The sequence below is a fragment of the Sarcophilus harrisii genome, chromosome 1, assembly GCF_902635505.1.
Source record: "Sarcophilus harrisii chromosome 1, mSarHar1.11, whole genome shotgun sequence".
NCBI lineage: Eukaryota > Metazoa > Chordata > Mammalia > Dasyuromorphia > Dasyuridae > Sarcophilus > Sarcophilus harrisii.
This window is the reverse complement of record NC_045426.1, coordinates 685,970,375-685,986,519: the sequence shown is the minus strand read 5'-3', so window position 1 is coordinate 685,986,519 and position 16,145 is coordinate 685,970,375. Positions and strand designations below refer to the sequence as shown.

Genomic DNA, 16,145 nt, shown 5'->3' with positions numbered 1-16,145 from the left:
CTTGAGCCCTGAATGCAGTTTTATTTCATAAAAATTAATTTCCTTTTAAGTTGAGACAGACTGTTTATGTTCACTGATGTTAACTATCATAGGTAGGAAATAGCTGTGTAAACGATGAAGAGATATTTTAACGAGAGGAAGATGTTCTTATATTTTTATAAGAATATTTTTATCATGTAATTACATATTAAATGTATATTTATCATGTAAAAATATTTTTATCATGTAATTAAAATTTTGTGTTTTGGGGAAGAATGATTGCTAATTGCTTTGGGGTTTAAAATGTCATCTTCCATCTGTAAGCTTTTTTTGTTTTTTTAGAACTATCATTTAAAAAATTAATTTGTAATTAGGCATTTGTTCAGCAAGCACCAGATGAAAATCAGTGTACTTATAAGGATCTTATCATAGAACAAGATGGCTCAAAAGAAGGTGAGTTTTCTTACTATGATTTGTAACTATTCAATCACTCTGAGGTGATGACCAGATCATCTAACACAATTCATTTTGATTTTTAAATTATCACTTAAAACTTAACAATGAATATCAGTCCAACCATTGAAGATTGCTCAGTCATGAGTGACATTTAAATGAATTAATCTCAACCTGCTATTGTAACAATTTTTAAGCTCCTAAATCCCCATCAAGACTCTTGGTTTTTATTTTATCTTTAATATTTGCAATTACCGTGTAGTCCTTTCTCCTGGATATACTTCTGTCATTCCTCATTTAATGCTATTGTGAATGGCCACACAAATTCTCTTTCTTAGGTGCTACTTTTCAGGTGTTAAACTTTCTGTAGAAGTAACTGATTTACATAATAAATAGTTGTTTTCCAAAACTAGTAGTTCCTTTTCCAAGAGGTTTTATAACATTCTGAATAGGAACAAATGTTTTTTAATAACATACTAGGTCCCTTCTTACCACAGATGTTGTATGAGCTAATTAATTGTTTCTATAATTAGTTTTCTAAATATAAAACCCTTCTGAGCTAATTAGTATAGTGGTATACTGCTTACTATTTTGAGGGTTCAGTAAAATGAATACCTCTGGGAGCATTTCCTGTAAATAAAAAATATATAGTTTTTACTAATTCATAATATTTGCTATTTTGCAAACATAAGCTGATCCTTCAAAGTACATTTTGAGCACTTCAACTATTTCTATTTTTAGGAAAGTGTAATATATTTTTGGAAACGCTTCAGAGAATCAGCTAATATTTGTAGCTATTAGTTTTGCAAATAACTTACCATTCTTTTATTATAAGTGATTTTTTTTTGAGTACACAAAGTTCATGGACTTAATCTTTTTTTAAATTAATGTTAAATACTTAAAAACCAGTTTTTGAACTTAAGTTATCTATTTATGCTTTTTTCTTAGAATGTTAGCCTTTAAGGACAGGCTGTTTTTCATTTCCATCAGATAAAATTCTGTTTCTTCTGAATCTTTATGTGTAATAGGCATTTGATATTTGCTAAATTGTATTTAAGTAAAACAGTGATAGTTTGAATTTGCACTTGAGCAAATAAAAGTGAATTTTAATTTTTAATAGCCATCATTTATCTTTTATTAGGTGCTATCGTTATCTTGTATAGATATGTACTAGTCATACTTTCTGTAATTGGCTGATTTCTACAAAATCCAAAACAAGTTTGTTGAAAATATTGTGAAAACTTGTCAATTAATTATTTCCCCTCCCACATTAATAGGTATTTATCATGTGTTCCTTCTTACACACAATGGATTGTTTTGCATTATGGATCTACAACTTACACAAATTCAGGAAGGTAAGACAAACTCATGCATGTAAAATGACCTATTTCTAATTTGCATCTATATTTATAACAATCTATAAATGGATGAAGTTTGGAATACTCATTATAATGAAATACTTTAGATTTATTCTTTCAGGTTTAGTAACCCATTCATTAAAAAAATAATTATTGGAGAATACAAAGAAGTATACCTTGTATAAAAACCATTCTGCAAAGTATACTGACAAGAGAATGATATAAAAACTACATGACCTACTAGTCCAGTGATTCTCAAACTTTTGTTCTCAATATCTTTATTCTATTAAAAACGATTGAGGATCTGTCCAAAGAGTTTTAGTTTATGGGGGTTATAGTTATAGATATTGATCACAAAAATAAAAACTAATTATGAATTTGTAGACTCTCTGAAAGGATTTCAGAGATTCCCAGGCTGCTCTGGACCATACTTTGAGAACCACTGTACTAGTCAGTGGTCAGAGATCTTCAAATTAAATGAGTAGCATAAGAAATAGTACTGTGGCTTTGGTGATGGGAGAGGCAGAGTGCTGGATGGGAAGAAGATTCACCTGAGAAGCTGAGACTTGAACCCCACACTGGTTGGGTTTAGGCAGTAGAATGTCCTGAGCAGGCAGAGGGTGCCTAAGGTATTTTTGGAGGCAGAAAATAAACAAATCTACCTGGAAGGAACCCAGACCCTGTGGTCAGCGTTTTAGGATTGTCATCTCCTCTGGTTCTCACAACAAGCCTGAGAGGAGGTCCTGTTATTGTCCCCAGGGTTCAGATGAGGAAACTGAGGCATAACACATGAAATGACTTGCCAGGTCACCCAGCTGAGAAGTATCTGAAGCTGTCTCTGAGCTCAGCACTAGTCGCTGCACTACCTGACTGCCTCCCAAATAGTATTTATTCCTGGTGACAAGATCGATCTTGTTCCTCTTGTATGCACTAGCTCAGTGGAGCCCAATCTTGTGGAATATCTGACTTTTCTAAGATAAAGGAAAAAATTCTGTAGATGGATACAAGGTAGTAGTTGTATCCATGGTATGTATTGTTTGAGAAATGTTGTTCAGTTGTGTCCAACTCTTTGTGACCCTGATTGGGGTTTTCCTGGCAGAGATACTGGAGTGGTTTGCCATCTCCTTCTCCAGCTCATTTTACAGATGAGGAAACTGAGGCAAACAGGGTGAAGTGATTTGCCCAGGGTCACCCACTAGTGAGGAATTTGAACTCAGACAAGATGTTTTCAGGCCCAACAGGCCATTTCAGGCTCAGTGAAATGGACTATATCCATTTCACCCCTACCTGCCCATGAGAAATTATGCTTGCTCTGCATGTAAAACCAAGGATCCCTCACATTGATTGCATGGCGCCTCTAGTATCTGTGTCTCAGTGGTTCTGAGTCACCTGACTAGATCATTCATTTTCTTATCGATTTCTGTGTTTTAAAAACTCCTAATTTAAATATGTGAGAGATTGATCTTGCTTGCTAATACTACCTTTTTTTTTTTAATGTAGCCATTGAGAAGAAGGACTTCAGAGCAGTAAAGGAGGTAAGAAGATTAATGAAGAATAAAACTTTGTTGATCTTATAAGAAAGTGATTCCACTTCTGTTATTTTGCATAAAATATACTATTCTTTTGTTCTTTATTTTTTAAGAAATGATTTAATTGTTGAAATTGTTAATTTTGTATAATAGTTTTCTTTTCTTTTCTTTTTTTTTAATTTAATAGCCTTTTATTTACAGGTAATATGCATGGGTAACTTTACAGCATTAACAATTGCCAAACCTCTTATTCCAATTTTTCACCTCTTACCCCCCTACCCCCTCCCCCAGATGGCAGGATGACCAGTAAATGTTAAATATATTAAAATATAAATTAGATACACAATAAGTTGTATAATAGTTTTCAAAGTGGGTTTACTTATATTAAACTTTGTTAGCCAAATTTTCCAAATTTCCTTGAAACTTGATTTAGATAATTTTATTAGAATAAGAACCTCTGCTCTTTTGAAGATAATAATTTAACTTTTTTTTCTTTCTACAGTTACAAGGACAAATCAAGCTCAATTTTATAGCTACTGAAAATTATCATAACAATGGTTGTTTAAGCTTTGTGATTGGAGATTTAACAAGTGAAAACCATGTGATAATTGGGGTAATTCTTTTTTTCCTACATCTAATTTTGTAATATTAGATTTAATGAAGTGTTTAATATGAAAGTGATAATTATATGTAAATTGGAAAATCAGAAGTTTTATAAGGTTTTGAAACAAACTTGATAAACAAAACTAGTTTTGCCTTTTCTTACTTTCTGCATTGTTTAGTTCATTTGGTTAGGAAATAATGCTAATGAGGCCAAGGTCATCAATTTAATCCCTGCCTAGGATTTTCTTTGCTTTTTTAAAAAAATAGGTTCAAGTTACCCCTTCTTGCTCACAAACCTGTCATTAGTTTAAAAAAAAAAAGGGACTGGGTAAAAAAAAAAGCTTAATTCTCATACAGTAATGTGAAAGAAATGATCCAAAAACATATAATTTGAGCATGGCAAAAATTGTTTAATACAGAGAGTGACCACAGCATTTTAGATTTAATTTCTGATAATGTGGGTCCTAAGTTTTCTATATTTCTTTTAAAAACTAACATTGTTTTTATGGGGAGGAGCAAAATAAATCTTATAAATAAAATATGCTTTTTATTTAAAATAAAATATGGCAACATTTTTATTTGCCATATATGCATCCTTTTGGTAATGTTTGCTAATGAAAGCATTTTTTAATATCCCTTCACCATTGTTTTGATGGATTTTTAAATTTTATTGGTAAAATATTCCCTTTAATGGAGACATAGTAGGTTATAGCGCATCTTTGCCTAAGTGTCCTAAGCTATTTTTGTCCATTTTTCTTCTTTTTTTTTTAATTGAAGCTTTTTACTTTCAAAACATTCTAGGATAATTTATCAACACTGACCCTTGTAAAACCTTGTGTTCCAATTCCCGCCCCCCCCCCTCCTTTTCCCCACTCTCTCCCCTAGATTTGTCCATGTTTTTACAGTCCATAGATAAATAAATATTCCATAGCACCTTTACCCAACACAACAAAGTCCTTTCTTTGGGTCTTTTATTTTTTTTTATTTTTATTTTTTTTTCTCAATAGTCTTTTTTTATTTTCCAAATACATGTAAAGGTAGTTTTCAAGCTTCATCATTTCTTATAGACCAATAATATTCCAATAGACCAATAGATTCTTATAGACCAATAACATTCATATACTATAACTTTTTCAGTCATTCTTCAATTGATGGGCATCCATTCAATTTCCAGTTCCTTCCCACTACAAAAAGGGCTGCTACAAACATTTTTGCACATGTGGGTTCTTTTCCGTCTTTTATCATTTCTTTGGAATATAGACCCAATAGAGACACTGCTAGATCAAAGAGTATACACAGTTTGATAGCCCTTTGGGGCATAGTTCCAAATTGCTCTCCAGAATGGTTGGATCAGTTCAGAACACCAACAATGCAGTAGTGTCACAATTTTCCCACATTCCCTCTGACATTTATCATATTTATCTATCTTGTTAGCCAGTTGATAGGTGTGAAGTGGTACCTCAGAATTGCCTTGATTTGCATTTCACTAACCAGTAATGATTTAGAACATTTTTTTCATAACTAGAAGTGGCTTTAATTTTTTCATCTGAAAATTGTCTCTTCATATCCTTTGACCATTTATCAATTAAGAAATGACTTGTATTCTTATAAATTTGACTCAGTTCTCAGTATATTTGAGAAATGAGGCCTTTATCAGAAATATTCATTATAAAATTTTTTTCTCAGCTTTTTGCTTCCATTTTAATTGTGGCTGCATTGGTTTTGATTTTGCAAAACTTTTTAAATTTGGTGTGATCAGAATTATCCCTTTTGTATTTCATAGTGTTCTTTATTTCTTGTTTGGTCATAAATTCCTCATTTCTTCAAAGATTTGACAGGGAGACAATCCCTTGCTCTGCTAATTTGCTTATAGTATCTGGGTCTTTTAGTATCTCATGGATACGAACCATTGTCACAATGAGAGTGCTTATCTGCTACTTCTCATTTTTCTTACTTTACTTGGCCTATCTCTTTTTCTGGTGATCACATTCTTGATATTCGATGCTTTTACATTATTTCTTGTACAAATACCTAAAATTGAACTTTGGCACTTTACTAGGAAAATTTAACTGATGAAAAGCTGGGCTTTTGTCAAGGAAGAACTTGGGAGCATTGAAAACATTACCATTAATTCCCTCTACTCTTCCTCTTTAATGACTACAACTCATTAGTGCCCATGTTGGAAAAATGTACAAATGGGGTCTCAGTGACATTGTAATCTGAGCAATTGACGTTCTTCATGTATTTGATTTTTCCTGAGTGGTTAGATTGATCAATTTTGAGTGTCCTTTGATCTTATCCAGGAGGCCCTTGAAGCATTCTGAGGTTGGATGCAACTATAATAAGGCCATCAGCAAATAGTAACATCTGGAGAATCTTTCCTCTGTAGGGGATCCCTCTTCTATTTAACTATTTGTAGATCACTCTTCTTGGCTCTAATGACCCCTCGTAGAAAATCTGACTTTTGGTTTTATGCATTGCTTGATCTTAATAATATTTGAATTGTTAAAATTAATTCTGTAGTTAACTTGTCAAAGAAACTTGTATACCTTGCAACCAATGGTTTAGTTACTAGATACCTAGGTCTCAACTTGTAGATACTACCATAAGTATCTTTTTAACCTGTTATTCACCAGCATTTTAAGAACTATTCATTTTGCTAAACACTATGTAATATTCCCTTGACTGCAAATAGGATAATTGACAATTGCTTTAATAATGTCTTAGATCACAGTGAAATTAATAATGAGACTAGAAGGAACATCTGGAAACTGTATGTACTACTTCTTTTGTTTGTCACATGGAGATGGAACCAAAGCATCCCAGGAAAAAACCTACTCTCTAGAGGTCTCTTGGTGGCTTTTCTGCTTGAATCACTCTTTTTCTTTATCTTGTTTTTTCTTTCTCTGTCTCTTCTCTCTATTTCTCTTTCCATGGATAGGTATATGTAACACACATAAATAATTTGGGATAAAATCCCAATTTTAATGTACTTGAAGGCAAATTAAAATAATATAGCAATAGGATTATGATCATTTTTATCAAATGCAAAATTCTAGTTGAACTTTGATGACTATATATTACATCATCAGACTTTTTTTTAGTTGTTTTCAGTTCCATGAAGCAAATTTGCAGATGGTACTATAGTTTTTCCTCTTTTTCTTTTAGGGAACTGGTCATTTTGTGGTCTCTAAATGGGAGTTAGATCCTGAGAACAAAGTGGCAGCTGTTAAGAATTTTATGGATTCAGAGATGATTAAAGGTAAAGAAGGAATCTAAAGAAGCTTGCTGTTAGTATTTGTTGTTGTCCTCCTTCAGTGGAACTCAAGCCATTAATCATTTATTAAGCACCTATTAAGTGCCAGGCATTGCACTAGGCACCCATGGTACAAAGAAAGGCAGAAACCACAGCCACTGTTCTCGAGGAGCATAGTCTAATGGGGTAGGCAATAAGCCAACCACTGTGTCTATACAAGAGAAGCATGGGGCAAGTTGGAGTTCCCTCATGTGGAAGGCACCAGTGTTGAGTGTTAACCCAGGAAGCAGAGATGAGGAAGGAGAACATTTCAGGAAAGCTGGGGAAAACGCCCAGAATCAGGAGGTGGAATGTCAGTATTGCTGGATTGAAGAATATGTGAGTGGGAGTAAGATGTAAGGTTGGAGGGGGCCAAATTATGAATGCCAAACCAAGAATTTTACATTTGATCCTGACGGTAATGAGCCACTGGAGTTTCCTGAATGGTGGGATGACCTGGTTAACACCCTGATTATTAGGAAGATAACTAGGATGCATGAGAGTGAGAAAGATCTGATTCAGGCAGAATCCTCCCAACAGACCAAGTGGGAGGTGCTGGAACAAGCAGTCTTGTAAAAGTAAAATTGACAGAACTTGGAAACTAATTGATGTGAAGAATGAGGAGCTCTTACTTGGCTGTGGGTGATTTTGGGCTCTTGGAACCATTTATTAGAGACATAACCTTTTAACCCAGAATAGCTTCTTATATATCCTATGGATGGAATGGCTACCTGTAACTAGAAGACCAAGCGGGTCTTATTACCAGGTTAACCTTAGTCACATAAGTTAGACAGCCTCTTCAGGTTTAGCTCCATTAAGATCTGCATTAGTAGAAGGGAAGAAACCGTGATGATCTCACAAATTTGTGACTTATTAGTAAATATACTAATAAGGACAAGTTTTTGAACTCAAATTATTTGTTAAAAATTTCCAATAACTTAATTTTATTGACCTAGGTTTTAGAGTTCTCTCTTTCCTCACTACTGCTCCTCAGTTTTCACTTTTGGGGGTTGCCTCAAAAACATGGCTTGGGATAAATAATCATTAGAATATCTTTTTTAGAGTGATTGTTATGAAAGGTTTAGCTTATGTTTTGGTTTAGAGTGAAACTTGTCTCTTGTCAATGTTTGATCTAGTTTAAAGCCTAGCCACCTTTTTTGTGGCAGATATATTTTTCTGTGCAATTCTGATATTCAATAAATGTATGAAAAAGCTTACTGGACTGTCATGTTGAACACCCAACTTGAACTCTCCTACATCTTTTCTTTTGTAGGTGTGAAGAAGATTCAACTTATAGATAATCTGCTTTTCATTTTGGATACTGCTGTATGTCTGATAATATTCCTTTTTTTAAAATGCTCTTATAAAATATGTGATTCCCATTAACCTATATACTAAATGGAAATGAGTATTGTTATAAAAAGAAAAATATATTTCTGTCCCAAAGCATATACATATCTACTTTCTCAGAGTTTAGGATTGTTCATTGTTTTTATTGCAATATACCACATAAGTTTTAAATTGCAAAATGTCTTTTTCTCTGTTTTTAATAGAATGTCCTGAGCTTATGGGATATTTATACTCTAATTCCCATATGGAACTGGCCTTCTACTTGTTTTGAAGACTTTATTCTCACCACAGAGGCTGATTCTTCTTCATCAGTCACTTGGTAAATTGAAGCACATGTCTATGGTCTTTTCTCAAACCTTATTCTTCTTTACTTCTCTGTAGCCTCTGACACTGTCAATCACTGTCTTTTTTTTTCCTTTCTTTCTTTCTTTTTTTTTTTTTTTTTTTTTTTTTTTTGGACAATTCAGTTTATTATGGCATATTTACCAAATGCTTATCTCTGCCTGGGACTAAAGGAAAATGACAAATGCTTGTGGGGCTGTGGGAAAGCATGTTACGAGAGCCACCTGCCAGTGGCTGCTAGGTATCCAGTTCTGACCAACAGAATAGATCCCTTCATGTGAGAGGATGATAACCATACAAGGAGCCTGAGAGGCAGGTGCATTCTCTGACCTCTCTCCTCTTGCCTCCGATTTATTTCATTCCCAATCCACAAGCAACATTTGCGTCAGTAAAGGCTGACTTGCAATTTCTTCAGAGGTGGTATGATTCACAGCTATGGGGGCTTTTGGAGAACAGAAACACTTAGGCGTGGTCCTTAACAAAACCAGATACATTATTAATCCAGTGATACCATTCCTAGACTCATACTACAAAGAGATCAAAGGAAGAGAAATGATTTGTGTGTAAAAAAAAATATTTATAATAACCTTTTTTGTTGGGGAAAAGAACTGGAAATAGAGGGTACCCATCTGTTTGGGATTTGTAATATCTGAAAAGAGTACAGTTTTACAGTCAGTTTTAGATTCTATTTGTGCTACTTCCTAATTGTATGAAACTTGGATAAATTACTTTTTTTGGGGGGGGGGCATAATCAAACATTTTATTTTTATTTCTTTTGCTTAAATGAATCATTTGGGTACTTAATTTTTTTTTCAAATTATTATAGCTTTTTATTTACAAGATATATGCATGGGTAATTTTTCAACATTGACAATTGCAAGACCTTTTGTTTCAACTTTTCCCCTCTTTCCCCCAGATGGCAGGTTGACCAATACGTGTTAAGTTTGTTAAAGTATAAATAAAAAACGATATATGTATATGTGTCCAAACAGTTATTTTGCTGTAGAAAAAGAATTGGACTTTGAAATAGTGTACAATTAACCTGTGAAGGAAATAAAAAATGCAGGTGGACAAAAATAGAGGGATTGGGAATTCAATGTAATGGTTCATAGTCATTTCCCAGAGTTCTTTCTCTGGGTGTAGCTGGTTCAGTTCATTACTGCTCTATTGGAACCGATTTGGTTCATCTCATTGTTGAAGATGGCCATGTCCATCAGAATTGATCATCATATAGTATTGTTGTTGAAGTATATAATGATCTCCTGGTCCTGCTCATTTCACTCAGCATCAGCTCTTATAAGTCTCTCCAAGCCTTTCTGAAATCATCCTGCTGGTCATTTCTTATAGAAAAATAATATTCCATAATATTCATATACCATAATTTATTCAGCCATTCTCCCACTAATGAGGGCTGCCACAAACATTTTTTGTACATATGGGTCCCATTCCCTTCTTTAAGAACTCTTTGGGATATAAACCGAGTAGTAACACTGCTGAATCAAAGGGGATGCACAGTTTGATAACTTTTTGGGCATAGTTCCAAATTGCTCTCCAGAATGGCTGGATGAATTCACAATTCCACCAACAATGTATCAGTGTCCCGCATTATCTTTCCCTGTCATTCTAGCCAATCTGACAGGTGTGTAGTGGTATCTCAGAGTTGTCTTAATTTGCATTTTTCTGATTAATAATGGCTTGGAACATCTTTTCATATGGCTAGAAATAGTTTCAATTTCTTTGTCTGAGAAGTGTCTGTTCATATCCTTTGACCATTGGATAAGTTACTTCTTACTGAACTTATTGTTTGCTCATCTTTAAAAAGGAATTGTCTAACTTTGAGGTGGGTGTGTATGTGCTTTGTTGTGATTCAATAACTTCTCAGTCACGTCTGACTGTTCATGATCCCACTTGGTGTTTTCGTTGGCAAAGATAGTGGAATTGTTTGCCATTTCCTTTTCTAGCTCATTTTACAGATGAAGAAACTGAGGCAAACAGTGTTAAAGTGACTTTTTTTTTTTTTAGTCTGAAGGATTATTTTATGATTCTGATGGCTCTTACTAGAGGAAAGGTTGCTGGGCTCCTTAGCAGCCCTCAGTTCTTCCTCTTTTGGGAGAGGGCGAGTGGAGTAGTCTTATAAGGCCTTGGAGAGATAGGGCTTACCAGAGAGAAGAGAAGAAGGTTATTTTGACTCTAGCTGTGTGTCGTTCACATTTTCTATTGGTTGAAATAAAGTCCATATTCAAATTAGCAAAGAAAATGAGAGTTGAACTATGTAATCTCTTAGTTTCTTCCTAACTTTAAAATTATGTTTCTGAGTTTCTGCATTAATAATACAGATAACAAGTATGTGATTAATTTTCTCAGATTCCAGTATGGGTTATCATACTTGGATAAATTTTTGTCAATATTATTTTATTTTTCCAATTATCTGTAAAGATAGTTTTCAATATTTATTTTTATAAGATTTGAAGTTCCAAATTTTTTCTCCTTCCCTTACCTACCTCCTTCCAAAGGCAGCAAATAATCAGATGTAGGTTATATATATAACAGTGATTTTAAACATATTTCCATATTAGTCATGTTGTAAAAGAAAAATTAGAATAAAAGGGGAAAACTGGGAGAAAGAAAAAGCAGTTTTAAAAAAAGGTGAAAATAGTATGCTTTGATCTGCATTCCAATAATTCTCTCCAATAATTCTCTCTCTTGATGTGGGCATTTTCTATCCCAAATCTATTGGAATTATCTTGAATCACTGTATAGCTGAGAAGAGCTAAGTTTGTCATAGTTGATGTTCACATAATCTTGTTGTTGCCATGTACGATGATCTCCTCCTGGTTCTGCCCCCTTCATTTAGCCTCATTCATGTAAGTCTTTCCTGAAATCAGCCTGCTTATCATAGAAAAAATTACATTCCTATACCATAATTTATTCATCCATTCTCCAGTTGATGGACATGCTCTCAGTTTCTGATTCCTTGTCACCACAAAAAGAGCTGCTACAAACACTTTTGCACATGTGGGTCCTTTTCCCTCTTTTATGATCTTTTTGGGATATAGACTCAGTAGAGACACTGCTGGATCAAAGGAATGTACAATTTTATAGCCTTTTGGGCATAATTCCAAATTGCTCTTCAGAATGATTGAATCAGTTCACAACTTCACCACCAGTGCTTTAGTGACTTAGGAAAATTTGAAAGGTAGAATGTGGGGCTCAATCTGGAACACAGAAATTAGGTAATGTTTAGTTTGTCATTATTTTGTTACACAGTGACAAATTGAACCATAAGTTAAACTTAGGTAAATCTTGTGGTAATGTTCCAATTTTTATCTTCATTATTCATCTTTTTTGAAAGTTGGAGTGGGGCAAGTAGATGACTTCTATGACATGCCGAATGATTAAATTGAAATGAACTTTGAATCAGATGAGGAAACATAGTATTAGCATGGTGATTCTAAAATTGTTCTGAGCCTTCTTAAATGAAATAGTTTTTGTTTTCAGACTGAAAATAACACTTAAATATATTCAAGTTAACAACAATTATTGATCTAATGAAAGTGTCTTTTCTCCCTCTTTTTAGGCAAGGCATTATCAATCTGAAATTAATAGCTCTAACTACTTCCAGTAATCAGGTAAAGATATTTTTGATGACCTATTTCCTGTTATGGGTCAGAGTTGAAAAAAACATCATTAGCAAAACTTAAAAATTGATGTTATTTGTGCTCAATGTATCAGCCCAGCTATCTGATTTTAAGTATGTAAAGCAAACGCTAATACAAAGAACCAATTTTTTTTTCCCTTCTAAAGCTTAGATTATGATTATGATTTTTCTGTATCTTAAAATATATGTCAGGAAATAGGTGATACCTGTGAGTGTTTTAAGCAGAACCTTGTAATTTTCCTCTTGAGAAGTAAGATTAATAAATTTCCCCCTTTCTTTTCTGTCACAGTTAAGTTTTTTCTATTAGTGGTTGTGTTTGAGATGGATTCAATTTGATTACTGCTTCCAAATTAATAACATTGAGGTCCAGTATAAAATTTTTGTTGTTAGATATGTGCTGAAAACCGGAACTTGTACTAAAAGAATCAGTGCTTTTTATAAGGCTTGTACTTTTAAAGAAACATCCCATAATAATTCCTGCCCAATCTAACTTTTAGCAGGTCTGTGTTTTATCTTTTAGATCTGATGATAATGAAGTAAATCACTTTCCCCTTTCTCTCTCTCTTTTTTTTTTTTAATCTTGTTCTTGGTTAAGATGAGAAACCTCATGGTTTATTCACTACCTACAATGACCTTGCTCTATTCTTTGGAAGTTTCTGCTGTTTCTTCGCTTGTCAGGACGGGAGTCAGCTCAGTAAGTTTTTATACGCAAACTTACTCTCTCTTCCTCCCTCCCTCTCTTTTCTTTCCTTCCCTTCTCCCCTCCCTTCCCGAACAGAAAACTTTTAAAACACTTCCTAATCTTTGTGGGTTGGGGGGGTCCTTTGGCAGTTTAGGAAAATCCAATTTCTTTTTCTCAGAATCAGATTTTTAAATATGTGAGATAAATTACACAGGATTACAAAGCAAATAAATTCAATTGAAATAAAGTTATCAAAATATATATTTTCAAACAGGCCATGTTCATAAATACAAACTTAAGAGCCCTTGCTTTAAAAAAAATCACTAGTCTGTGTTCCAAATGGAATATAATTGAATTTTTGGCTCACTTTTGGATTGATAAAAATCTTTACTGATTGCTATAATCTTCTCAGATATATGTACAAGAACAATATCAACCCTTTGCTATAAGATTAAAATAAAACTATTTCTTAGAATGCCAGCATATTTTTATTTAAATTTCTTTATTATTTGTAGAAATTAAACATTGAAGTGAGATAAATTATTTTCATTTTTCATTTCTATGTAAATATTTCAGTTTTGTTTTGTTTTTTTTTTCTAATTTTGTGCTCTCCCACCTCTGGCTGCTCATAGTACATATGTATCTTCTGGCTCCAGAGTCTTAAGCTCCTTGAGGCAGGGACACTCATTTTTATTTTTGTTTAGTAAGTGCTAGTAAGTTTAGTAAGTGCTTAATCAATGCTGGTTGATTGATTTTTGCAGGACACAATTTACCTTCTGGAAGGAATTTACGAAAATGAACACAAGTAGGTAATATTTTCTATTTCTTCAGGCAGTCTGCACTTGTTTTTCTTCTGAGCAAGGAACTAGAGAGATATTTTTAATGATTGCTGTTGTTTTCAGCTCCCCTGAAGGCTCTGTCTCCATTGTAGTACTTAGGTGTCTAACAGAAGCTTTACCAGAAAATAGGTAATTTCCTTTCCATGTTAATTAAGGAAATGGGCTTTAATTAAATAGTTAACAATTTTTTATTAATAGGCATCGTGTATTTTACTGTGTTTCTTTTCTAATTTTCCAGATTGAGTAGATTACTTCATAAGCACAAGTTTACAGAAGCTGAAAACTTTGCCATCAGTTTTGGACTGGATGTCGAGGTAGTATTGGGCTTCAGTGGCAGAAGTCACAGTAATGGATGGCAGATTGAGTTTGGTTATTAGGAAAAACCTTCCAGCAATTAGCGAGCACAATGAGCTATATTGGGAGGAACACAGGAACACCTTAAGGGAAAGCTGAAGGAAAAAGGAGGGTCCTATTGGGACAGGGAAGGGTGGGACCTCCGTGGCTTCTTTGAGCTTCCTTTCTTTTTCTAGTATCCATTACAACACTGGCCACATAAACCTGCAATTTTAGCCAGCACAGAAATGTTGACATACCGTGAAGAAACAATGATAGTGTCAGTTTTTTTAAATCCTGGCACTTATTAAATCAATAAATAATTATTTCATATCTGATATCTCTGCCCTGTGCAGATGTGTGAAATACTAAAGTATTATAATAGGCCCTTTGGAAGAATTCTTGATCTGTGGTCTGCATCTCATGGAGTATAATTTTTTGATAGAGCAAGAATATAAAAGCATAGATCCTCAACCATTTGGTGATAGGAACCTATCACCAGGTGACCAGGAAACTATAGCCCAAGAGTCACCTCTAGTCTGTTGCTCAGGGGACTCCAGTTTAAATTTATCATTTCATATTTTCCCCTCAATTTAAGTACAATAATGCCACTGATGAACCTGGAGACCCAAATAAAGATATGTCAAGACCAGTGGCTTTGTCAGTCTGGGGTGTCCTTCCACTTAGTCACTTCTCATGGCAGAAGAGCCATTCTTAATTATATCTCTTTTCTTGAAGTTACTCAAGTATTGGGGTTTTCCCTCTGTTTCTATTCAGAAGTTACATGTCTGCCATGTTTTCTCCATATTCGGAGCCTCAGGGATGGAGATTTTGTTTGTGGGGAAGGTATCGAACTCTTGGGTTGGTTGGGCCATTCACAAAGTAGAGACCTTATTCAGGAAAATGATGCAAAACCCTTGGATTCTTTGATGCCAGCAGGATGCTGACTTAGAAAACTGCAAGTAAACATTTTTGTAATATGGTACTTTTATTTATTTTGTTAAATATTTCCCAGTTATCTTTTTTTTTTTTTGCAGTCAGTGTGGACCAAGGGGCTATAAATTTGTCTCCTCTGCTTTAAGGCCACTGAGAAATTCTGGGAGGTGGGGCAGCTAGAAGGGCCCTGGCCCTGGAGTCCAGAGGACTTGGTTCGACCTCAGACACTTAGTACTTCCTGGATATGTGACTGGGCAAGCCACTTAACACCAATGGCCTCTCCAAGAAAGAAAGAAAAGCTGGCAAGCAGGTCCCGCACTGTTTTAGCTGTTTGGTGTTTGTCACTGTGTGAGCTAAAATTGTTCTGTACATCTAACAGCTTGTGTATAAGGTGAAATCAAATGACCTGCTGGAAAGAATGGCTTTGTGTTCAGTAGGCACCTGTGAACCAACAGTTTGGCAGCAAGTGGTGGATGAAGCTAAAGAAAGTCTATGTAAAATCAAGGTATGTTGTTCATACCATGTACTTAGGGTATGTTAACTCAGTGGCCTGCATTTCAAGGGTCTCCAAGTCTGACAGAGAATCATCTGCCACACAGGAGGACCAGTTTGTGGTGGATTACTGCCTGAAGGCGCAGTGGCCAACCTTCGAGACAGCTCAGGAGATGCTGAATTATGCCAAAGTCAGAGTAAGCTTTTCTACAGCTTCTTTTCCTCTTTGTTCTCTGTGTCCCTCTGGGCTGTAGGGGGTTTTCCAGGAGGACTAGCATCTCTGGGCTGAGAGTGAC

At 34.5% G+C, this 16,145-nt stretch overlaps 1 protein-coding gene across 4 annotated transcripts in view; it reads left to right on the top strand.

Moving 5' to 3' along the window:
- KNTC1 (kinetochore associated 1) overlaps positions 1–16,145 on the top strand; it is a 96,830-nt gene that overhangs the window by 13,639 nt on the left and 67,046 nt on the right. For all 4 annotated transcript variants that reach the window (XM_031948491.1, XM_031948489.1, XM_031948490.1 and 1 more), the window contains exons 5-18: positions 354–432; positions 1,710–1,787; positions 3,291–3,325; positions 3,822–3,932; positions 7,091–7,184; positions 8,491–8,543; positions 8,771–8,886; positions 12,487–12,538; positions 13,163–13,261; positions 14,011–14,054; positions 14,152–14,217; positions 14,327–14,402; positions 15,737–15,862; positions 15,957–16,046. In XM_031948491.1, the coding sequence (XP_031804351.1) occupies positions 354–432; positions 1,710–1,787; positions 3,291–3,325; positions 3,822–3,932; positions 7,091–7,184; positions 8,491–8,543; positions 8,771–8,886; positions 12,487–12,538; positions 13,163–13,261; positions 14,011–14,054; positions 14,152–14,217; positions 14,327–14,402; positions 15,737–15,862; positions 15,957–16,046 (1,119 nt within the window). The remainder of the gene's footprint in view (positions 1–353; positions 433–1,709; positions 1,788–3,290; positions 3,326–3,821; positions 3,933–7,090; positions 7,185–8,490; positions 8,544–8,770; positions 8,887–12,486; positions 12,539–13,162; positions 13,262–14,010; positions 14,055–14,151; positions 14,218–14,326; positions 14,403–15,736; positions 15,863–15,956; positions 16,047–16,145) is intronic.